Below are 25,773 nucleotides of genomic sequence, written 5' to 3'. Positions count from 1 at the left end.
GTTTCGTACTCGAGCCAAACGTTTCTTACTCCAGCCAAACGTTTCTTACTCCAGCCAGACGTTTCTTACTCCAGCCAAACGTTTCTTACTCCAGCCAAACGTTTCTTACTCCAGCCAAACGTTTCTTACTCCAGCCAAACGTTTATTACTCCAGCCAAACGTTTCCTGCCTAGCCTGGGATCGAACTCGCATCCTTACGATCAGCAGTCCAGGACTCTACCACGATCATCATTTATCTCTACCTAACCTAACTTAAACCTGCCTAACCTAACCTAACCTTATAGAAAATCTTAGCTAACCTATACTTATATAACCTAATCTAACTAATAATAACCTTAACTTTTCAGAGTCACCAACTACCACTACTGCCACAGCTACCACCTCCACAACGACCACCACCACAACGACCACCACCACCACGATTCCCACCGCCACTGTTAATTCATGCTTAGCTGGCAGACCCTTCTGTGGTGAGATATGAACACTTTTTGTTGTAGACTTAGGCTAGGCTAGATTAAGTTAGTTTATGTTCCGTTATGTTAGGTTAGGCTAGGTTAGGCTAGGCTAGGTTAAGTTAGTTTAGGTTAGGTAAGGTTAGATTAGGGTAGGTTGGATAGGTTAGGTTAGGTTAGGTTTAGTTAGGTGAGGTTAGAAATTTATTTATATACAGGTATATATATAATTTATGTCTGTAACTAAACTCCTTAGTACTAGAGATCCTTCCCAAGTTCATTAAAATTGATAGGTTGTAACAAGAATAACATAGCTATAGTCTCAATTAACACCTTCACTATTAAAGATCCGTCGAAGCTGAGTAAAAATCGTCTTCTGGAAGCATGAACAAACTAAAATAGATACAAACAAATAGTTCTATGCAGTTAAGAAGCACAGCGACTTAATATGGGATTTCGCTGAAGTCTGTGCGAGTGCAGCACCAGGTATTCGAAAATCTTTAGTGAGTGACTGACGGACAAGGTTGCTCTTGGAGATACTCCCGCATCTGAAAATACACAACTGGACGGAGGAAGTTAACCTGATTTTATGCCCCCAACAGCTGACTGCGGTTGGGCCCCCGTCAGTGTACCGGATTTCAGAGCTCAGGTATAGTGTTAACATTCCATCTTAGCTTTTGTTTAAGATTGTTTGGTCATTAGTTTATCTTCAATCACTGAGCTAGCGTGCACTTTACAGCCAAACCACCATGAACATTAACCCATCTGGTAACATACAGTACTCTGTAATCTACCCTGAGCGAAAGTGATGCCCACGATGGCTTGCATAACTGCGACCAGGTATTTCCTTCTCACCTTGATGTCTCTCTAACCTGTAAGTATGGCACCGTCGCCCACGATCTCGGAATATGATACTAACAGAACATGACTACATTGGAATTTCTAGCAGCCAATACAAGATATATTCATGGAACGTGGGTGACTTTGCCACATTTACAGATAAGGAGATTTCAATATGGGGAGGAGTACATGGTCTTAATTTTACATATTTTTATCTTTCTTCATACAGGTAGTATGTATTTCACAACCAAACCATAGTGAATGATAAACTGCCTTGTATCGAACTGATAAACCACTCTGAAGATGACATTTTAAATCTTGCCTTGCCTTCTTGAGTCGATTTTACTCAGCAGACTTTTCGATTTGAAGGGGTTAGTTTTGTCATCACTACCTACTTCACTACAAAGCATGCTTCAAAGCTGAATAAAATCGTCTGGATGTAGATTCAAGGGATTCAGCTGGCCATAAGACTGCTTGATTGTGCCTTGGTCTTCGGTGATGTGGATACCAATTATGTCACAGCCAAACCAGCGTGAATAAATAGCTCTTTGACATCATATTTACAGATTTCATTCAGCTTAAGTTGTGCATAAGATTCCTTGTTAATACCTTATACATGTACCCATCAAGCTGCCAAACAAATGACGGTCTATCTATCTGTCTATCTATCTATCTGTCTATCAACACAACGAATTCTAATTATTATTTTGGAGACTTGATTATTACAAAAAAAAGTATTAAGATGCTTTATCAATTCTTCTCCATTGTCCTAGTTTGTCTGTCTATGCTTATGTGTATTCTTATTTCTTTTCAACAGTTCTCCTTTCTTTTCTTTCATCTTTCTCATTCTGTCCCATATTCTTCTCTCTCTCCTTCTCCACACATGTATCTGTCTATCTATTTGTCAATCCATCTATCTATCTGTCTATCTACGTACCTATAACTACCTATTTATTTATCTGTCTACCTACCTACCAACCTAACTACCGATCACTCTAGCTCTCAATATATCTGTCTATCTATCTTCCTACCTACCTACCTACCTACCAACCTGTCTATCTGCCTTCCTACCTGTCTACCTGCCTACCTATCTATGTATCCGCCAACCTAACTATCTGTCTATCTATTTATCTATCTATCTATATATTTATGCCTCTGTCTGTCTACCTACCTATCTACCTGCCTCTCAATCTATCTATCCATCCATCCACATATTTATTTATCCATCTATCTATCTATCCATCAACTTATCTATCCTTCCATCCATCAGTTAACCCATCCACTCGTCCAAGTATCTATCCATCCACCCATCAGTCCATCCATCCATCTATCCACCCATCCATTTATCCATCCATCTATCTCCCCCAGGGCCCCAGGATAGTCAACGGTACAAGTGCATCAGCCAACGAGTATCCTTATCAAGCTCGCGTCGAAGTCCTACTCTCTAACAACCTTACCTTAGGCTGTGGAGGGTCGATTATTAAGCCGAAGTGGGTGCTGACGGCGGCCCACTGTCTCTCTACGGAATCTGGGTGTGTATGTGAGGCGTGTTGGTGGGGAAGGTGAAGAGAGGGGAGATGGATGTTCGTCGGACAGGCTGCAGTCCACCGGGTTCACGTTCAGATGAGCCTGGGGTTGCAACTGCTATTACGGCTACAACCACGACTACTACTACTACTACTACTACTACTTCTGCTACTACTACTACTTCCTCTACTACTACTACTTCTACTACTACTACTACTACTACTACTACTACTTCTTCTTCTTCTTTTTCTTCTCCTCCTCCTCCTCCTCCTCCTCCTCCTCCTCCTCCTCCTCCTACTCCTCCTTCGTGTCTTCTTCTGTGTCGGTAAACGTGATGCACTGTGGACAGAAAAATTCGTAACCATGGATAGAAGTTCCCCTAATATTCCGTCTCTTCTACTTCTCACTTTGAGTTGCTAATATTCTTAAGCTGACAGAGGATTGGTTATTTGTTTCTGGCCACTGGAAAGAGGAGAGGGAGGAAAGTGACTGACATGCCGTAAGTGTGAAGCAGACTCAGTGGAACAGGTGAAGTTTTGTCTTCTTGTCTTGCACTGTTATTATCGCTGTCAGAATTTCGCTGCCACATCCCTTCCGGCTGTTGTGAAAGAAGGTGTTACACAAAATTCCTTATAAGTTTATATGACAGTATTATGAGACGCACAGAAATAAAAAGTATGAGAAAGAAGGATACTGTTAACGGGAGAGGAATGAGAAGTACTAAAGGCAGGATACAATGCTGGCAGAATATTGTCGGCGAAATTTTAGTCGAGTCAGTACACTCAGTAAAAAAAAGGCCAAGACAACACACACATCCTCTCCAAGATTCTTTATCTATTTAGCCAGTTAGTTAGTTAGCTTTGGCCATCGATTTTACTCCCACATTTTAGTCATTTCGTCTCTGATAGTCCTCAGTTATTAATCCAAATTTGGTGGTATTTTATCCTTTACTTTTCCATAATGCTGCTAACAGACAGAAATAAACAGAGCCAAAAACATTACCCCATTGGCAGTGCTGACAATCTAACGTTACAGACGAAAGCTACTGAAAAATGCCAGATAACTCAAAAGCACATCAGAATACCTACTTTTATCAGAATGTTATATATATACTGTAGAGGAATGCCTTCTCGCGGTGACACTGATATAACTTGTCGGATCCGCTGCCCAGTTATACAAAAGTCCCTTAAAACCCTCCCTATCCCCCGAAAATATGATGATGGACTGCAGAGGGAGGGCAGTTTCAGCCTGCAGTCTGCCATGTTCACGTTCAATCGAGCCTGGGATTGTAATTACTGAACCCTTCTTACTCTAGCTGGCTTAAAATTACCATCTCTCCATCTTCAGTACTGAACTGTAACAATAGCTTAACACTTGAATATGATGCTAGTCACAAAGAGGTGTTATAGAAAGGATGTACAGTAGGGTCGTAGTACTGTCTCTTTGTGCCAGAGAGCTAAGTGAAATATTTGCTGCAAAAAGATGAAAATTTGGGCCAGGTTAAGGTGAAAAGAGTATACTGCTGAAGACATCCAAGTCTATATTATTATCATGGGGACATTCAGATAAGAAGAGAACAATGGAATACCACAAACTATACTAACAATACTGGATATCATCGTCTCCCCTCTTGTGACACCGAAAATAAAGGGGATAGTAATGACAGGCAACACACCTCACCTCTCCTTTACTATTTTTTTTTTTAATTTGTCAAGGCTTGTTTCAGTCTTGACTGTTTCTCCCTCTATCGTGTTTTCTTTCCTTCCTTCTGGACTCTTCTTCACCCCATCCTCATAAGGTCAGGATGATGGTGATGATGATGATGATGATGATGATGATGATGATGAGGAGGAGGAGGAGGATTAATAGTATAGTGGTAGGTGGGGGAGCTCACCATCCACTCACTCGATGTAATGCTGCTCTCGGATGCCTGCCTCTTCCTCTCTTCCTTCCTTCTTTCCTACCTTCCTCTTCTGTCGTTCTTTCCTCCATTCTTTCTTCTTCCTTCTGTCTACAGGTAACTCTACACTGAGTGAAAAGCCAAATGGTTTTCTGTACACCAGGCAACCATTTACTACGCTGGGTGGTAATCATATAACCAAATTATGGTGCCTGGCGGTTTAATGGGTAATTAAGGCGCTCCAGTCGGATTGAGACGGTGCAGGTTTATATCAAAGGGATGGTTGGGGTTTATTGCTCACGTAATGCCACTCAGGGATGAGTGAGGCTGGTCACTCTCATCTTCAATGTCAGGACCAACTTGCCTAGCCCCGGGTTCCTAGGCTCCTCATGGGGCAACACTGGATTAGATGATGAATGGATGAATGAATAATAATAGTGGCAGTAGTGGCAGAAATAGTAGTAGCAGTAGTAGTAGTAGTACATCATCATCATCATCATCATCATCATCATCACCATCACCATTATTATTATTATTGTTATTATTTTTATTTTTATTATTATTATCATTATTATTATTATTATTATTATTATTATTATTATTATTATTATTATTATTATCATTGTTATTATTATTATTATCGTTATTATTATTATTATTATTATTATTATTATTATTATTATTACCATTTTCCCTTTCTCTTCCCAGACTGGCTGTAGAAGTGCGAGTGGGTGTGGGTTCGATCCTATTGTCCGAACTCCGCGTTCTGTTCGTGGAGAAATACATCGTCCACGAAGGTTTCAGTGATACACTTTTGGTGGGTGTAGTCTGCAACCCCTGCAATTGACCACCTGCGAGTTTGGGGCTACGAGGAAGTTGAAAATATCAGCAGTGATAGTTTTCGTAATACCAGCATAAATAGCGCTTAAAATCTATCTATCTCTATCTATCTATCTATCTATCTATCTATCTATATATATATATATATATATATATATATATATATATATATATATATATATATAGAGTGCAAAAATAGCTTTGGCATATCATCAAGTACTTGCTGAACAATATTATGCTTCGAGTTAACGGTTAATAAGGAAAATAATAAAGCACTTTCTCAGACCTGGTATAAAGATGGACGGTCTTCGATATTGTACTTTCTTTATTTACTGCAAAATGTATGAATAACATTGTTCTGCAAGTACTCTATATTATATCAAAGCTATTGTCCCACGATATTTTTCTGCTTTAAACCCGACTTGTGCTAAAACTACAGAAATTATCAGTGTTGGCATTTTCAACTTCCTTGTAGGCCAAAACTTGCAGGAGACCAATATGATGACGTTTGGCTTGTATCTTATTGTATTTTTTACTCCTATATCTGGTGTTGGAGAGGGGCGCCTTCAGGTGGTGACACCGATATATCCGAGAAGCTCTTCTGCCTGGTTATACAAGCATTCCCCGACTTCTTACAGCTAAAAAAGTGGTGAACTGCAGAGGGGGAACTTCAGCCTGCTGTCCACCTACATCACATTGCAGATGAACAAGTGACTACAGCAACAACAACAACCACAACCACAACTACTACTACTACTACCACTACCACTACTACTACTACTACTACTACTACTACTACTACTACTACTACTACTACTACTATTACTACTACTACTACTACTACTACTACCACTACTATTACTACTACTACTACAACGACTACTGCTGCTGCTACGACTACTACTACTACTACCACTACTACTACTACTACTACTACTACTACTACTACAACTACTACTACAACTACTACTACCATCCACTCACTTGATGTAGCGCTATGATCAGGTGACAACACTGATAAGCCAAATGGTTTACCGTAATCCAGGAAACCATTTACAACGTAGAATGTTTTTTTTTTTTTCCCTGGAAGGAACGGTTTGCGGGCTCCTGGCCTTTGGTTCCTTCTTTCTTGCATTAATTAAAAAGAAAAAAACATAATCAGAGGAGGCCTGGTGGTTTAGTGGGTTGAGCCGCTCCAAGCGGATGGGGCCTGTAATGGTTTAAATCCTATGGGTAGTTGAGGTTTATTGCTTACATAATGCCGCTCAGGGACGAGCGAGGCTGGCCATCCTCGTCTTACACATCATAGTTAAGTAACCTAACACTGGAACTCAACGCTTCTGATGGTATAATAAAAGGTATGATAATACATAGATAGACAGACATAGATAGATACATACATACATTCATACACACATTGGCAGACAGGCAGACAGACATAGATAGACATAGATAAATAGACAGGCAGATAAATAGACAGATATACTAGATAGCCTCCTAATAGTAAATGATATTATCTAACCCCTCCAGCTCAAAAAAGTCCCTCCTAAGCTGAATAAAGGGGTCATCGTTATTTACTCAATTCCTACTCCCACCGCCAACCCACGCCCACACCAGCAGACTGGGCCGTCCCCGCAAGGCATAAGACATCCCCAAGCGAGATTCTACATGCCATGGGATTATAGGGCTTATTTTCCCTCACTACGATGATGCATTATATATTGGGTGAGACGAGGGTCCAAGTGGGGCAAAAGGTGTTGTTCGTAGGTGGGCGTGAGATGGAGGGATGGGGTCGAGAGGTATGTGAGTGAGGCTGGAAGGAGTTGAAGAAAGGACAGCCTGACGACGGGAGACAGGGTGGCATGGAGGCTATTCTATTGTGGCCACCGCTTCGATGATTAAGGCATTTGTATGTAGGTAGATAGATAGATAGAGGGACAGACAGATATAGACAGATAGAGTACGAGTATGACTCTTCCAACAGTATTTTTCTCAGCCGACATAGCTCAGTTGAATTCTCTCTCTCTCTCTCTCTCTCTCTCTCTCTCTCTCTCTCTCTCTCTCTCTCTCTCTCTCTCTCTCTCTCTCTCTCTCTCTCTCTCTCTCTCTCTCTCTCTCTCTCTCTCTCTCGTATTACTACTACTACTACTACTGATTCTTCTTCGTCTAAGAATAACATAAATAGCAATAAGAACTGCAACAACAACAACAGTAATGACAGTACAATAACAATAGGCTAATAATAATATCAATAATAATATTAATAATGAAAATATATTAATAAAAGTAAAAATAACATTAATAATAATATAGATAATAATAATAGTTAAAATATTCCCCCATTACCTGACCAGGGCAACGACGTGGCTCTGATAGAACTGAAAGAAGAACTGATATTCGATTCCACAGTGCAGCCCGTGTGTCTGGGCCTTGCAGCAGACATACCCTTCTGTGCCATGGCCGTGGTGACAGGATGGGGGGAACTGATGTTTAACAGTGAGTATGAAAGGACGATGCAGTTTTAAGGTCAGTTTTAGCATAGGAAGGGGAGTGGGACCCGTTATGAGGAAGAGTATTGGAATGTTGAAGTATATTGGAGCTTATATTTAACAGTGACCAGCTTTTGAGTGCATGGTTTTCTTGTTGGCATTAGTAGGATAAGGATTCTGGTGTTGGGTGTGAGAAGTATAACATTGAGTATAGCAGTGAGCATAACAGTGAGCTGGGTGTGTAGTAGAAGTATGGTAATAGCAGATGTAGACTGAAGCTTACAGTATATTTAGCACTGAATAGTAGGGGCAGAGTAATTTCTGACACTAGTATTAGTAATTAAGGATGCTGAAGCTGGTTTGCGAGAGAGTATAAGCAGAGAAGTACATGAAAAATATTGGAATTGATGCTTAACTCCTAAAAGCAGGTATTTTTTTTGACACGACACAACATTTACGAGAAAAAGGGGATATGCTGTATTAGTTCAAACAATGTACTCCCTCCAATGGCACCCGTTCCCTTTTGAAATGGTTTAATACACCGCATCGAAAAAGACAATGCTGCTTCTTATCTCTCCCTGATCGCTGCCCACCACATTCTGTTCTTTGAAATTACTTATCCTCTACAAGTACCAAATCATTGCTAAATAATTATCTTGTAGGTTGTGTGTATTTGTAGTTACTAGTTTCATCTCTCTCTCTCTCTCTCTCTCTCTCTCTCTCTCTCTCTCTCTCTCTCTCCCCTTGTGTGTGTGTGTGTGTGTGTGTGTGTGTGTGTGTGTGTGTGTGTGTGTGTGTGTGTGTGTGTGATGGCGTTTCCTAGTTCTGTTTTATGAAGTTCTATGGACATGGAATTCTAATGTAAAGTTTCTTTGCTGTCTATATATTTCATCAAGTGGAGTCGTTGGTTATACAGAACTTGATGTGAATTTATTTTGCTCGAGCACAAAGCGGCAGAAACTGTGTATATGAAAATGCTGACTTGTTCCAAATAGCCTCTAATGTGTGTGTGTGTGTGTGTGTGTGTGTGTGTGTGTGTGTTCTTTTTTTTAGTATTGGTATGGAAATTTGTATTGAAATTCTTTTGCTGTCTATATTTTCTAACGAGTGTTGTGGAACTCGACACGGAATATGATGTCAGAACACGTATGCTTGTTCCTGATTAGCGCTTATTAGACTGATTTATTTATCTGTTTATATACTGCGCAGAAGTTTGAAGTGAAATAAATAAATGTCCTGCATTTTTTATCAAGCGGTGTGGAACTCTGGCAATTGAGGGATTATCTGAAAATACATCCATATTTCTAATCACCACCTCTTACTAGATTCTGTTTTATTGATTTATCTATTTTTCTACTTATTGGTGTGGAAGAATGTGTTTTTTTTTTTCTTTGTATTTTTTATCAAGTAACCTGGAACTCCGGCAGTAAATGCGGTATCGCAACACGCTTGCATATTCCTGAATAGCGCTTACCAGATTCTGTTTGATGAAGTTCTCTTGGAATGTAAATCTGATATGAAATTTTTTTACTGTCTGCACAACCATGAACAAAAGCTCGCCAACATTTCTCTACAGCTGTGACAGAAAAAAGAGTTAACGTACTATTTCGGTGCCTGAAGTATGGAACGCTCAACAAAAGAATACAAGAAGGAAGAATTACTCTGTTGTTTGGAGAGGAATGAGAGATATGAAAGGCAGAACACAAAGCCGGCAGAGAACTGTCACCGAACTAATGCCCACAGCTGAACATGCATCGAGTGGTGATGTTACGCCTCTCTCCACAGATCTGGCTTTCTTATGCCTCTCTCTACAGGTTTGGTATTCTTATGCCTCTCTCTCCACAGGTTTGGTGTTCTTATGCCGCCCTCGCCACAGGTCTGGTGTTCTCATGCCGCCCTCGCCACAGGTCTGGTGTTCTCATGCCTCTCTCTCCACAGGTTCCGAGCCCCAGATAGACACCCTACAGGAGCTGGCGGTCAACGTGCTATCTGAAAATGCGTGCTTGTTGATTCTCTCCGTCTACGAGTCCACCAACCCCCAATCCATCATCTGTACCCTTGACACCTATAAGAGTACTTGTCGGGTAAGGCACAGTGCTCCTTGAATCTTCTCGTGTTCCTTGAGTCATGGCTTACTCCTTGATCTTTCTTACAGTTCTTGATTTTTTTTTGCACTGTTTATTGATTGTTTGCAGTGCTCCTTGTAGTGCTCCTTGATTCATGTAGTGTTTCTTAATTCTTGCAGTGCTCCTCGATTCTTGGCCTTGATTCTTGTAGTGCTTCTTAATTTTTCTTGAAATGCTACTTGATTCTTGCAATTGTGAGGGGTTAAATAAACGTGGGGTGGTTGAGGTATATTGCTCACATTCTGCCATTCAGAGAGACTGGTATTTCTTGCCATTGATATCCGTACCATGCAACCAGGTCATAGGCCCCTACACTTCTGGTGAGGCAGTAAAGGAGTGAGTTATACATATGAAATCAGAAAACAGCATTTACTTAATTTTTGCTATCATTAGTCGACTGTATTTAACTTGTGAGTGCCTCTGCTAGTGGAGGGGTTAATGAAGGTTGTATCTTCCTTTTACTTGTTGGAAAAAGATATTCTAATCTCAATAAAACCCTATATCAAAGGACAGCATTAAACAGAACTTACATCTCAGGCCTCAAAGAGGAAGAGAGTGGGTAGCGATGACTTAACAAAAAATGAAAACTGACAAACGGAAAATCCCATAAAACTTGTCATATGATCAAGTGAGCAGAATTACAGCACTGTTAGTAAATATTTATTGATAATTTGATTGATAAAAATACCATTTGTATAATTTACTGGTGAACAAATATGTCACGAAACTTTTATTTTACATAGTATCAATAACTTGAAGAGGAAGCCAGTGCCATTGCAAGGGTTAGAAGGCGTACCGAACTTCTCCGTACGATTGAATAGGCTGCGGCTTTGCCATTATATATTATAGTTTAGGTAGACTTGGCCCTCTGGCAATCAGCAGAACTGAAGTGTGCCCCTTGGAAAGAATAATTAAGCTTGACACCACTGGTCTAGTGGTTAGAACACCCCAATCTAGTGACGGCCTTGATCACTCTGGCAGAGGTAATTGGAGGTTTTTCAATCACGTAATGCCATTAGGGGAAATTGGCTGGTCATTTACCTTTAAGTAAACTGAACCTCAGCCTAGCCTTGGACCTCTACGCCTCCAAGGGAGTTATCGTTGGCGTGCCTGTATAGATTCTTTATATATATATATATATATATATATATATATATATATATATATATATATATATATATATATATGCAAGGAAGAAGGAACCTAAGGCATTATGATCAAACGGATTAACAAGTGACGAGCTTTTGGTAGTACACCCATCATTAAAAGTACTGCGCCGCTAAAAGCACTTAATATTATGAAACGTATACGAATTCTTATATGTTCCTGCCTGTGATGGTAACGCAGATATTGATATTAGTGTAGATTATTGCTCGAAAAATATTTTAAAATGTGCAATAAATGGTCTTATATAGTCTGGGGTATCAGTGTAGTAGATCTGTCTGTGTCTGTGGGTTTCGTTCGTTTACATAACCATTGGACTTGTGTAATGATGTTTTTTTGTTTTGTTTTGAGGGTGTACAATTGCGTGACAGTGTGGGTTTAGGTGGGGAACTAATCCAGGTGAACGAATCTGACTGAGATGAGCCAATCTAATTTAGGTGAACTAATCTAACTCAAGTGATCTAATTTATGAACGGTGAGCTAATCCAGCCAGATGAACTAATATAAGCCAGGGAACATAACCTAAGTCAGGTAAAATGATCTAAGCCATGTGAACTAATGTAACTCAGGTGAACTGATGCAAGCCAGGCGAGCTAATCTAAGTCAGGTGAACCAAAATTAGCCAGGTGAACTAACCTAGCTCAGGTGAACTAATCTAAGCCAGGTGAATTAATCCAAGCCAGATAAATTAATCTAAGCCAGGTGAACTGAACCAAGCCAGGTAAACTAATCTAAGGCAGGTGAACTAAGCCCTATGATCTAACAGGGTGACAGCGGCGGCCCTTTGGTGAGACAGCTGTGTGATGGACGGTGGGTACAGGTGGGCATCGTCAGCTTCGGCAGTAGCTGTTCGGGTCCCTCCTTCTACACCAAGGTATCCACGTATATTGACTGGATCACCGAGAAAGTGGGAGAGGGGACTTGTTAATATTGATGTCCTGTTGTGCTAGATTTTTAACCTTCTCTGTATAAGGCTAATATTCTAAATTTCATACTTAAATGGTAACTCTCACACACAATCATTCTAAATTCCACACTTAAATGCTAACTTTCTCACACAAGCATTCTAGCTTTTTATCACACTGACGTTACCTCTGTTCTTTTGTACTACATTTCTAACTTTTCTGTCACACTTGCATTCTAAATCTCACACCCATATGCCAGTTCTCTCACACTAGCATTCTAACTAGAGTATGCTATTCATGTTTATCGACTGGATCACAGAGAGAGTGGGAAACAGACTTGCAAATACTACTGTTCTGTTGTGCTAGATTTCTAACTTCTGTATCACACTAGCACTCTACATTTCACACTTATATGCTGACTCTCACACTAGCATTGTAACTGATAGTGGGAATCGACTCTTGCTATTACCGTGCCCGATTCACTCTCACACTAGATATTTAAATTTCTTTGTCACACTAACAGCATACCTCTATCATACTAGAATTCTGACTCTTCACCAGTTTTTATCAGTTGGATCACCAAGAGCGGGAAGAGACACTTGTTAATAGGGCAGCTCTATTTTTCCGAGCCAAAAACTCTATCTCTGAGTAATACCACACTATTTTCATTCTAACTCGGCCCAGATTTTCCTCCTTTTGCAACTTATTTCAAATAGCTCAAGGACAGAAAAAGACAATACTGCAACTCTACATCCTTTTCACAGCGCTTCTTAACTAGCATCATAATTCTAATGTTAATCTACTGTTAAAACTCAGCATTCAAGGTGGAGGGATGTCAATTTTAGTTTAAGTTAGAGTAAAACTGATATAGTGACAGGGTGCCAAGCTAGGGTCCTGGAGAAAAAGACCTCTATAACTCTTGCCATATACAACAGATTCTTTATTGTGAGCTGGTCTTAGGTCTTGCAGCTACCCTGTTAGACTATGTGATCCTTTTAACATGGGTTATTAAGGTGCAGGTTAATACTCCTGCATACGAGTATAAAGGATTAACTTGCACATCTTACTGTCGTTTTTCCGTACCGTCTAATGAAGCTTTGACATTCTAACATATGCACACATTTATCTATCTGTTTGTTTAAATTTGCAGTTTGTCAGTTTCCAGTGGGTTGTATACAATTGTGAACAAGGCTATACATGTATATTACTGCAGCTGAACGCTTTTATCTATGATATCCATTTTATACTTACAGGTATACTTCTGTAAATAAAAATGTTTTATCTAAGAGCTTGAATTTTCTCAAGTTTCTTCTTTTTCATTTACTTATTTTTGTCAACTATGACCTTGTGGAAGACTGTAGAGTGTAGACCATTAAGACGAGGCCACAGTGTCAGCTGGGGGGGATTTATTTGACACCACGTTCGTCAAAACTGGTCCATAATGACGGCTTGTTGAGAGGGAACGAACGCACGTACAGATGAACGGACGAACAGAAAATTATCATTCTGGCTCAGCTGCTCAAGATCCTCTATTTCGTTTTCAGCAACTTGTTATACATACCACTACACCTTTGTCAAGTCAGTATATTACTCTTTCCTTAGTGCAACCTCTAATGTTCTATTCTGATACCAGTAGTGAGAGTACATCAATGTATTTTTTTTTACAGAAGGCTCCTTTATTTAAATACCTGTACCTCTTTGAACACATTAATTTAATCTTCAATAACTGAACGTTTTTAGTCAGGTTCAAATTAATATTTGTAATCTGTCGTCACAAGAAAGGATCCCAGTGTTAAAAACTATTATATGCCCTTGTTTTCTGAGCACTCTTTAAGGAAACAATACCCATTCTGTAGTACGGCGACCATAACTGCACTGCATAGACGGAGAGTGGCCTTCATAAGTAAGATAACGTTCTGGTGTATCTATGAAATTTCTAACAACACTTCTGATATAAAACTTGTAGAATCTAGTTTGCCTTAGCTTGTTTAACTACTAACAGAAATTTGAAGTAACTGTTACTCATTCTTCCCAAGATCTTTTTCAACATCTAATCTATCAACCTGTGCATTATTTAATTTGCAAATGGATTCGGTGCTAGAAAAGGAGCCTTCGTGTCGTAGAACTGATATAACCGAGCTGCCCCACTGCCCGGTCATACAAACCTTCCTCACCTCCACCTCCCCCCCCCACTTCTTTCCCAAAGGAGGAAGATAGCTTGAAGGAAGACGGCATCCTCTGTCTGCAGCCCACATTCAGCTGAGCCTGAAGTTGCAGCTGCTAACTACTACTGCTACTACTACTACTACTACTACTACTACTACTGCTACTAGTACTACTACTACTACTACTACTGCTACTACTACTACTACTGCTACTACTACTGCTACTACTGCTACTATAGGACTGATTGTCACGAATCAAATTCGCGACATTTACCTTTTGTGAGAAGCCACGAACTATTAGTGGAAAACTCACTGTGTATCGCTCAGCTAACCGTTTCTCCCTCCATTTCGGGGTATACTTTTCAAAACATTCGTCACTGTTTTCAAAAGTGACCGATTTAATGCACGTCACTAAGTGCTGTACTGAGCGATACTTTTGTTTCTTTATTGTTCGCCCCTGCTTGCCTCGACCGTTTTGTTCCCACGACTTACTCAGTCGAGTGTTTGTTGTGACGGAGAGAGGTCCTGTGCTCCAGAAGTGTGAGAGGTCAGCTAGCACCCAAGCTCCACCGAGTACAGTTAATCCAAGCTCCCACCCCTGGGTGATACTCAGCATTCATCGATCAGTATTTCCTTCTTGTATTTTCGTAGTCTTAAGAGTTTAGTTAAGGTGTTTTTCATAGGCGTAAGTATTTAGCTTTTGTGTGAGTGAGTGAGTGCGGTCTCATTGATTTGATTTGAAATGTAACGTTAAATTTATTTTTTGTAATCAATAAATTTAAGTTCTTTTTATTGAGCTTAATGTAAACTCTTGTTTCATTTCTCCATAATTAAGCTTATTTCCCACATAGCTCCTAGCTTGCATAGACGTTTTACTATTCATAACTGGTACTTAGACCAGTCTTGTTGTATTAACTTAAAATCCGTTGTGCCAGGAGTTAAGCATCAGCAAGGACCTGATATTATTATTAGTATTAGTTATTTATTGTCAGGGGTGAAGTAACTTTCTCCAGAGGCTAACAGTACTAATTCAGCATTTGTGAGTAATTAGTCTCTGCTGTGTACTGTTGAGAAAGTTTATAAATTCTCATTCTTAGAGAATCGTTGCTCGATTTAGCAAGACAATCATTGTCCCTGCTCTTTAATATTATTGAATATTATTATCAAATAATATTTAAGCATTTATTTCAAAATTACCGTGATATTTTAAAAACACTGTGACAATTGGCGACCTCATTCCAGGATATTAACTTCTAGCTCTAAAGCTATTCACGAGATAGTGCTCACTCGTTCATATTTAGGAATTTATCATTAAAGTTTATAGGCACAAGTTTACTGGTGGTTACCGTTGATTTAGCAAGTGAATTTTTGCTTTATTAATCAATAGAGTACTTAACTCTAGTTTATTCTTGGTAACGCCGGACGATTTTATTCGCTCCTGGGAAGTCGCCGTACCCATTTTGTTTATTATTGAGTCTTCCCAGTCATTTACATTTTTGATTTATTCTTTGCCAGTTAACTAGATAAGACTGGTCACCACTAACTTGTGTCTGTACTCTTTACTTGTGTTTATTAGTATTCGTTTGCGAAGCAGTCAGTACTCAGTTTCGGTTTGCTTAATAAATTAGCGCCATGGCTACCACCATATTTTTACAGGAAGCCAAAGATATGGGTCTTACAGACCCAACCGAAATTAAAGAGTATATACTCTCACGGCATAATCAGGAGCAGCAGCGCAAGAATGATGCCCGTGAAGAGCGTAAGATTCAGCGCGAATACGAGCGAGAACAGCGTGAGGAACGTGGAAGAGAGCGTGCATATGAACAAGAGCAGCGTGAGAAGGAGCGTGAACACGAGCAAAAACAGCGCGAACTCGACTTGGAACACGAGCGTGAACGACATGAACGCGATCGGGAACAACGTGAATATGAACGTGCCGAACGCGAGGCACGAGAAAAACATGAACTTGAAGTGCTGAAGCTCAAGCGAGATTCCTTGGCTTCAGACACATCCGGTGCAGTTGGTCCAAGCTCCACGAGCGTTCTCCCTGCACATGTCCTGGCGACCCCACGCATCAAGCTTCCTTCATACAAGGAAAGCGAGCGAATCGAGCTGTACATAGCTCGTTTTGAGGACATGGCAGACATGTATCAACTGGATGAGGCAGCTAAGCGGATCCAATTTCTTAGTTTATTTGAGGGCCCTGCCCTCGATATTCTCCACAGAATTCGTGGAGACAATCTCACATACGAGATGATGAAAGCTGCACTCATTAAGGCGTATGGTCTCACAGTAGACGACGCCAAAGTTCAGTTCATGCGAGCTTGTCTCCAAGACAAGGAGACAGCTGTTCAGTTCCTTGATCGTCTCACAGCTTACTTAAATGAGTGGATGGAGAAAGATGAAACTCCTTCCACGCGTGAGGGGATAATTGACCTTATGCTGCGTACACAGCTAGAGAGGTCGTGGCCTGCTGAGCTCATAGCACAGCTTAAGATCTGCCAGGTGAAAGATGCCAGCCAAATGGCAGAAAAGGCTGACGCATTCTTTACTGCATACGGGTATCAAACTCGTAAGCAAAACACCTGGAGCAGAAAAGATACTGCCAAGTCTGGGAAATCGTCTCAGACTGAACCCCAGCAACAAGGCCATTCTCAGAATAATGGCCAAGGTCCAAAACCGCAGTGGAAGGACCAGGGGCAAAACACGCAGAAACCTGAGTGGAAGAGGTACAACAAGTACCCTAATCAACAGCAGTATCAGCCACGCAATCGACCGTCGGGACAAACTTTTTCACCACCAGCTCAAAAGAGGCAGGAAGCGAATGCAGCCTTCATTCCTCAGCAGCAGCCTGGTGGTCACGTCCCTACCAGTGTGGGTACTTCCCCACAGTTCACTAGTCCCACAGTGACAGTGAACCCCCCTCCACAGATGGCCAATGTTCCATCTCCCCAATATAACCCTCAAGGCACAATGTTTGCCGCATCAATTCAGCAGCCTCATGAGTGGCTAGCTGCTTCCTCCACAGGCCCTCCCACAGGTGACGGTACCTTCCTTGTTCAGCCAGGGTTTGTGGGAGACATTCCTGTGAAGGTCCTGAGAGATAATGGTTCCTCAGGTTGCTCTGTTAAGCAGAGTTTAGTTCGGCCTGAGCAGTATACAGGTCGACAGATCCATGCAAACCTTATTGATGGATCAGTGAGATTGTTCCCTGAGGCATGTATCCAGGTGGCATCTCCATTTTATACTGGTATGACACTCGCAATAGTCATGCCAGAACCCTTATTTGACCTTATAGTAGGCAATATTCAAGGAGTCAAGGATAGTTGCTCCAATGATGACGCTACTCAGACTTTGGCTGCTGCAGTAACACGAGCCATGACTGAGGCTCCAGACTGTGTCACCCCAGTGATCATTGAATCGCCGCAAGATCTGATGTGTAGTCAGCTTGTTGTGCAAGAACAACATTCTGACCCGACACTTGCTGCTGTGCGAAACAAACAAAAGGGTCGAGTGATTAAGTATTCACGGGGAGGTCGAGCCAAGTTCCTTCGCAAACAAGGACGGCTCTACCGTGAGTCACGAACACCCGAGGGCGAGGTTCGACTGCAGTTTGTCGTTCCCGCCAAGTACCGCCTAGCAGTGTTACAATGGGGTCATTGTTCAGCCTCAGGAGGTCACATGGGGAAAAGGAAGACCCAGGGCCGTATCCGAGCTGACTTTTTCTGGCCAGGGATGGGACGAGACATAGATAGTTTTGTCCGTTCCTGCAGTGTGTGTCAAAGTAACACCACTAATCAGGGACATGTCCTTCCTGTGCCGTTCATAACCACACCTGTAATCTCTGCGTCAGTTGAGAGACAGGGTGGTGGTGAAGTGGGTGCAGACCTGACGTCTCGCCCATTGGCCCCACAGGACACATTATGTCCAGGGCCTGTACATACATATTATGTACCGTAAGTTAAGGGAGAAGACTGGGCGAATAATATTTCACCAGGGTTTTCAGCTTTTATTTGAGTAATCCAAGGACCAGCCTGGTTCCCAGTCAAAAGTGTAGACCTGACGTCTCACTTGTTGGCCCCACAGGACACGGTATGTCCAGGGCCTGTACATACACGTGTACTGTAGGTTAAGGGGGAAGTGAGAACTCTGCAGAGGCGACTTGAGGCTATGGAAGACCCGAGTTTGCACATGGATTCTCAGCTCCCCGATACTAATATAAGTACTATAGGTTAAGGGGGAGTTCGAGAGAGAACTCCGCAGAGGCGACTCGAGGCTATGGAAGACCCAAGTTTGCACAAGGATTCTCAGCTCCCCGATACTAATATAAGCACTGTAGGTTAAGGGGGAAGTGAGAACTCCGCAAAGGTGCCTTGAGGCTATGGAAGACCCAAGTTTGCACAAGGATTCTCAGAACTCCAATACTAATATAAGTACTGTAGGTTAAGGGGGAAGTGAGAACTCCGCAAAGGCGACTTGAGGCTATGGAAGACCCAAGTTTGCACAAGGATTCTCAGCTCTCCGATACTAATATAAGTACTGTAGGTTAAGGCACTTCCTCCCATTTTCTATTTTAGTTGGTGATGGGCGAATAATATTTCACCAGGATAGGCATCCTCTGTCGGAAATTTAGGAATAAAGGTTGAGGACCCGTGTGCAGTTCGAGGCTATGGAAGACCCGAGTTTGCACAAGGATTCTCAACTTGCCAACCATGATCGTGTGCTATAATTAATGGCGACCTCGATTGTACGTCGTAGCACTGACTGCTAGGCAGAGAGAGTATATAATTGTAACATAATAAAATTTTGTCTCATTGACACTTTTGATGCTCCACCTCAATTGGTTTTGCAGGTTCAGCAATGGGTGTAGCAGTTTTGCTGTGCGGGCCAGCTGATCGTCTGCCGCACTGCCGCCTCTTCTCCTCTGCCTTCGTCGTCGCCATATTATTTACTGTGTCATTTTACACATAGGTACAGTCACACTACAACTGTCACACCTACACCGTGTATTACATACACCACGCTACACAACAATTAGTTGTCAGTGTAAATGTAGCGAATTTTCGCTCAGTTGACCTGAGTACAGGATTTTCACCGTCGTCACGGAGTTTTTCCCTCAAGCTTGCTTCTCTTAACGTAAATACGAGGTTTTTTCGCTCACTGGCGACTGCGACTTTCTCCTGTAGCAGGATAGCACACACACCACAGTGTGAATCTTGTGTGACTGAGTTAGGATGTGTACATATATATATATATATCCACAAATTTTTTTCCCATAAGGAAAAAATTTAATTTTGTAGGGGCGTAATGTCACGAATCAAATTCGCGACATTTACCTTTTGTGAGAAGCCACGAACTATTAGTGGAAAACTCACTGTGTATCGCTCAGCTAACCGTTTCTCCCTCCATTTTGGGGTATACTTTTCAAAACATTCGTCACTGTTTTCAAAAGTGACCGATTTAATGCACGTCACTAAGTGCTGTACTGAGCAATACTATTGTTTCTTTATTGTTCGCCCCTGCTTGCCTCGACCGTTAGAAAATGCGGCCTACTGCTCCCCCTTTTGTTCCCACGACTTACTCAGTCGAGTGTTTGTTGTGACGGAGAGAGGTCCTGTGCTCCAGAAGTGTGAGAGGTCAGCTAGCACCCAAGCTCCACTGAGTACAGTTAATCCAAGCTCCCACCCCTGGGTGATACTCAGCATTCATCGATCAGTATTTCCTTTTTGTATTTTCGTAGTCTTAAGAGTTTAGTTAAGGTGTTTTTCATAGGCGTAAGTATTTAGCTTTTGTGTGAGTGAGTGAGTGCGGTCTCATTGATTTGATTTGAAATGTAACGTTAAATTTATTTTTTGTAATCAATAAATTTAACAGTTCTTTTTATTGAGCTTAATGTAAAGTAAACTCTTGTTTCATTTCTCCATAATTAAGCTTATTTCCCACATAGCTCCTAGCTTGCATAGACGTTTTACTATTCATAACTGGTACTTAGACCAGTCTTGTTGTATTAACTTAAAATCCGTTGTGCCAGGAGTTAAGCATCAGCAAGGACCTGATATTATTATTAGTATTAGTTATTTATTGTCAGGGGTGAAGTAACTTTCTCCAGAGGCTAACAGTACTAATTCAGCATTTCTGAGTAATTAGTCTCTGCTGTGTACTGTTGAGAAAGTTTATAAATTCTCGTTCTTAGAGAATCGTTGCTCGATTTAGCAAGACAATCATTGTCCCTGCTCTTTAATATTATTGAATATTATTATCAAATAATATTTAAGCATTTATTTCAAAATTACCGTGATATTTTAAAAACACCGTGACACTGATCCCTTTTATTGCTTTACATCATATAAATTTAATTTCCTTTGCCATTTTCCTCTGACGTCCTGACCTGAATGTCATGCCGTGGTCACTGAAGACTTGCACTTCTACACTCAGATTCCTATTGTTGTATCAACAATTGACTTAAACTGGTAGTTATTGCTGACTTTACATATTTTAAAAAATAACAACAAATGATCAGTAACTGAACCATAAAACACTTTTTAAAACTAATTTCCAATCCCATTTTATTCCATTTATGCGACCTGTTCCTTAGCAGTTTATTCTGCTCATAGCACCTCAATATCCTCTTGTATGTTTCTGATGAGAACAATGTCAGTATCAAAACCATAAAAACAGCATACAAAAGAATGCTACAGTTTGTTCAAAATAAATCGCTCCGGAAGAGGTGCTGAGAAGCTTAGGAGGCGAATTAAAATACGAACCCACGCCTATTGACTACACGAGGCCCATTAGAGTTGATAATCAGTCCTTTAGCTGAGTCCCAGTAGCTATTGAACTTGGACAAGACTATCAAGAGACGAAATTATAACCAGGTCATCAATTATGCTACTAAGTGAACAGGGGCAAGAGAAAAACAAACTACGTCGAATAGTCTGATCGGGCTCTGGCTCCTTCATTTAGTAAGTGGAAGTGCTAACCAATGCACCCCCATCATAATACAGACTCATATAATTTTGTGTACAGCGTTAACCCCTTAAATCCGATTAAATGTTTTCTTCTATATTTTTCCTTACCCAAGACAACTTTCAGCTTGGGAGAGATTTTTTGAACTGCAAAGGAGTAAACACAACCTTCAGGAACAATTTTTCCTATACAGACTTTACCTGAATTGAATGAAATGACATGGAAATAGCAAGAATTAAATAGAAATACGCCATTGTAGAGAACGGGTTAATATGCTTCATTTCGTGCTTCGCGTGTCTTATTCAGCGCATCGAAACGGCACGAAAGTTCTTATCATGTTTGTATTTGGAGAGTGATGTATAATTTTTCAGTTATTTTTACCACTACTAGACTGTGTAATGAGCTTAGAAGAGACATTTTGCAGTGAATAATTCAGTGAATATATGGCTATACTCTTTTTACACTAACTTGGCCTAAAATTGCCACCTCTCTATCATGAATGCCGAGTTGTAAGAATACATTGGCACAAGACTATGATGCATGTCACTAAGAACTGCTATGGAGAGGATGTAAATCTGCAGCATTCTATTTTATTCCATCGAGCTACATGAAATAAGCTGCAAAAGGACGAAAACTGAGCCAAGTTAGAGTAAAATGAATAAAAGAGCGAGAACCTGAGTCATGTTAGAGTGAAAAAAGAATATAGTCATTGAACAGAGCAAAAGATTGAATAAAAGAAAAAGTGAATCGGATTGCATGAGTTCAAGGTGAAGCAGGTCCTCGAAACAGTGACGCTCCGAAGCACAGGCCAGAAAACTAAGACTTCATGTTTCATTAGGCAGAGCTCGGTGTTCTTCCCATGTTAGGGTTCGTACACACACACACACACACACACACACACACACACATTTCTTTCTCACTAACGGCGGACGCTTTTATTCAGCTGAGACAGAACCCTTCCCGACTAAGGATGAACGGGCGATTCAGTTGCTCAGTGGGGTTTGCACATGTGGGTGTTTGCCTCCAGGAGTCCAGGGTCCTTCAGTTCTAGTCTGACGAAGTGGCGAGATGGGGCACTCAGTCTCCATGCAGAAAAGTTAAGAAAACAAGGAAAATAAGAAAAGGGAAAAGCAAAAAGAAAGAAATGGAAAATAAAAAGTAGAAAGAAAATGGAAAGAAAGAAGAAATGCAACACTGGAAGGTTGAACGAACTTTACCATTAGGCAGCGCTCATCACTACATCTGCTCGTCAAAACACATTCCAATTATTCGCCCTCATAACAGTTTACTTGCATCCAATTTGCGTGGTTGGATTTACAGGCAAGTCTGGATTGACAGTTAAAATTTGGATTGACAGTTAAATTTGGATTGACAGTTAAAATTTGGATTGACAGTTAAATTTGGATTGACAGTTAAAATTTGGATTGACAGTTAAATCTGGACTGAGTTAAAATTTAGATTGAGTTAAAATTTAGATTGACAGTTAAAATTTAGATTGACAGTTAAAATTTAGATTGAGTTAAAATTTAGACTGACGGTTAAAATTTAGATTGACGGTTAAAATTTAGACTGACGGTTAAAATTTAGATTGACAGTTAAAATTTAGACTGACAGGTACAATTTAGATTGACAATTAAAATTTGGATTGAGTTAGAATTTAGACTGACAGGTAAAATTTAGCTTGGCAGTTAAAATTTAGCTTGACAGTTATAATTTAGATTCAGTTAAAATTTTGTTTGACAATTAAAATTTAGCTTACCAGTTAATATTTGTATTGTCAGTTACAATTTGGATAGAAAAAAATTGGACCGACAGTTAAACCAAATATGGATTACAACTGTTTTTTTTTTTTAGAAGCCCAACCTCACAAGATGTCAGTAATTTTACCACAAGTGGGTTGTACTTATCAGCATGAAAAGAATATTAATCGAATGAAACACAAACAGAAAGAATGAGGAAAAAACAGAACTGAGCATACGAAAAAGTGAGAATGGACTTTGGAAAATTTTACTAGTATTATGTGTGTACGAGCTATTGGTCGAGCATCAACTACAGTGGGTGACTTGTTCTTATTTTCTTTTCTTTTCTTTTCTTTTCTTTCTTTCTTTTTTTTTCAATTTTCTTTATTATTACTGCTGGGACAAGTATTAAGTCACACACGTACCATCTCAATGTGTGTTAAATACATCTCTGAAAAGTGGAATCATCGAAGACACCTGAAACAAGGTGAGACTTGCTATGTTTCACCAACTACAATAATCTTCAGAGAATATAGGGAGAAGTGTATGCTCGATGGATGGTATATAAGGTAAGGTTGGATCTTATTATTATTATTATTATTATTATTATTCGTTATAGTAGTAGTAGTGAAAGGAAGCAATATAAAATTTACCTACATGGTTCATTAAGAAACCATGTCAGATTGCACCTGGCGGCCACATCTAACAACCATATTGAGTTTGGATATGTAGCCCAAGATAGTTTAGGAGGTTTCTATAATACTCTTCCTCACCAATGTATTTTCCACACTGCACATTAAAATGTTGTTGTATGTACTAATGCAAGTATGAATATACTGTACTAAGGAGACAGAGATACCACACAAGAAGATTTCAAATATATTAGAGATACAGATACCATACAAGATAATTTCAGATGTATTAAAATGATAGACGTACCAAACCAGAGAATTCCAAATGTAATAACCATAGAATTTCAAATGAAGTAACCATAGAATTTCAAATGTAATATGCAATCCCAGTAGCTAACTTTGAAGTACTGCAAAATCCACACCAACGTTTATAGTGATCATAGTGTTCATTTTAAAATCCATCGAACCCAGTTGGACTCTGGCGGCGTGTGTGTTTTTAGTATATAGTTCTCTTACATGTCTTAAAACTGTGTCAGATCCTAAAGAGATGTGGCTATGCTAATCAGTAATAAGGAAATGTGTTAAAATTCAGGCTTTTTGGATGGATCAGTAAATGAGTTGGAAGTTCGTGTAGTTACATCGAGGCCCCGGAAATGTAAAGGATGTTAAAACCTAATGTGCAACTGCAGTTATCATCATCATCATTATCATCATCATCTCCATCATTGTCATTGCCATCTCAGTCATCATTATCATCTGCGTCATCATCATCATTGCTATCATCTTCCTAACTTTCCTTACCTACAGATAGAGTCAGATCCTGTACAAAAATCAAGAGTAATATATATGGTTGGAATCTACCTTAATTAGTTCGTAGTCCTAGAAATATGTGTCACTGATATAAATATACTCCCTCCCTCCCTCTCTCTCTCTCTCTCTCTCTCTCTCTCTCTCTCTCTCTCTCTCTCTCTCTCTCTGACAATCGCAGTATTAAGGGAATGAAGACAGTGGAAATATTTTAGTATTTATATATATTAGGCTGGAAATTCGCTTTATTGGTGCATAGTCTTAGAAATATAAACAAATCACTTACAGAAAACAAATATTTCTCTCTCTCTCTCTGAAAATAAATTAAAACCCACGTTGGATCCTTTCCTGTATAACTTTAATGTAACTTTATTCTTGCTAAATACAAAGCCTTAGTTAGCATTAAGGTCAGAATACTAATATAATGGACTTTTATGCGAAAAAAATATGCTATACTCTTTTCACCTAAACTGGCCCAGATTTTCGTCCGTTTGTAGCTTATTTCGTGTAGCTAGCAGGAAGAGACAATGCTATGACTCTACATCCTTTCCATAACACTTCTTCGTGACTAGCAACATACTCTAGTGTTAATCCATTGCAATGACGAAGCATTCAAATGGAGAGATGGCAATATTAGGCCAAGTTAGAGTGAAATGAGTATAGTATGATGCAAAGTTAGAATTTGAGTGTGAATTATTTTGCTAGTGTGATGCCGAGCTAAAAGTAAGGTGTTATAGAATTAGAATACTCAAGTTATGAAGAATTTCAATGTTAGTGTGACAAACTTGGAATACAAGTGCGACAGTTAAATGCTAGTGTGACATGGTTGGAATGCAAGTGTGACAGAATGTTAGTATGTCAGGGTAAAAATGTTAGCCGGTCAGATTGCTGGCTTAACAGATGGAATGCTAGTGTGAGAGATTAAATGCTAGTGTAAGAGTTGGAATATTAGTGTGACAATGCTTTTGTAACTTGCAATGCTAGTGTGAAAGTTAGAGGGCTGCTGTAACAGTTAAAATGGAAGTGTGTCAGTTAAAATGCTAGTGTGACTGATAGAATACTAGTGTGGCAGAGTAAGAATGCTAGTGTGACAATTGAAATATTGGTGTGAGAGTTAGAATGCTAGTGCGACAGAACATGTAAGTATAACAGTTAGAATTCTAGTGTGACAATGCTAGTGTAAGAGAACGCTAGTGTGACAGAATGCTAGTGTGACAGAAC

General features: G+C 40.1%; 1 protein-coding gene across 1 annotated transcript; it reads left to right on the top strand.

The window, feature by feature from the left end:
* Positions 1-1,360: 1,360 nt before the first annotated feature.
* On the top strand, positions 1,361-12,266 carry LOC145418056 (chymotrypsin-like elastase family member 2A). Its single transcript, XM_080286589.1, has 5 exons — positions 1,361-1,426; positions 2,661-2,828; positions 7,914-8,055; positions 9,987-10,132; positions 12,105-12,266. Exons 1-5 carry the CDS (start codon positions 1,361-1,363, stop codon positions 12,264-12,266), a joined length of 684 nt encoding a protein of 227 aa, XP_080142715.1.
* The last annotated feature ends 13,507 nt before the right edge of the window (positions 12,267-25,773 follow it).

Source organism: Coenobita brevimanus, chromosome 112 (assembly GCF_032717465.1).
Source record: "Coenobita brevimanus isolate Jiangsu-jjx chromosome 112, ASM3271746v2, whole genome shotgun sequence".
Classification (NCBI taxonomy): Eukaryota; Metazoa; Arthropoda; class Malacostraca; order Decapoda; family Coenobitidae; genus Coenobita; species Coenobita brevimanus.
This window is presented reverse-complemented; position numbering and strand designations above follow the sequence as displayed.

Coding starts and splice junctions, on each gene's coding strand:
- LOC145418056 (XM_080286589.1), top strand. CDS start 1,361: ATGATACTAACAGAACATGACTACATTGGAATTTCTAGCAGCCAATAC. Junction 1,427..2,660: donor ACAAGATATATTCATGGAAC/GTGGGTGACTTT, acceptor TATCTCCCCCAG/GGCCCCAGGATAGTCAACGG. Junction 2,829..7,913: donor TCTCTACGGAATCTGGGTGT/GTATGTGAGGCG, acceptor TTACCTGACCAG/GGCAACGACGTGGCTCTGAT.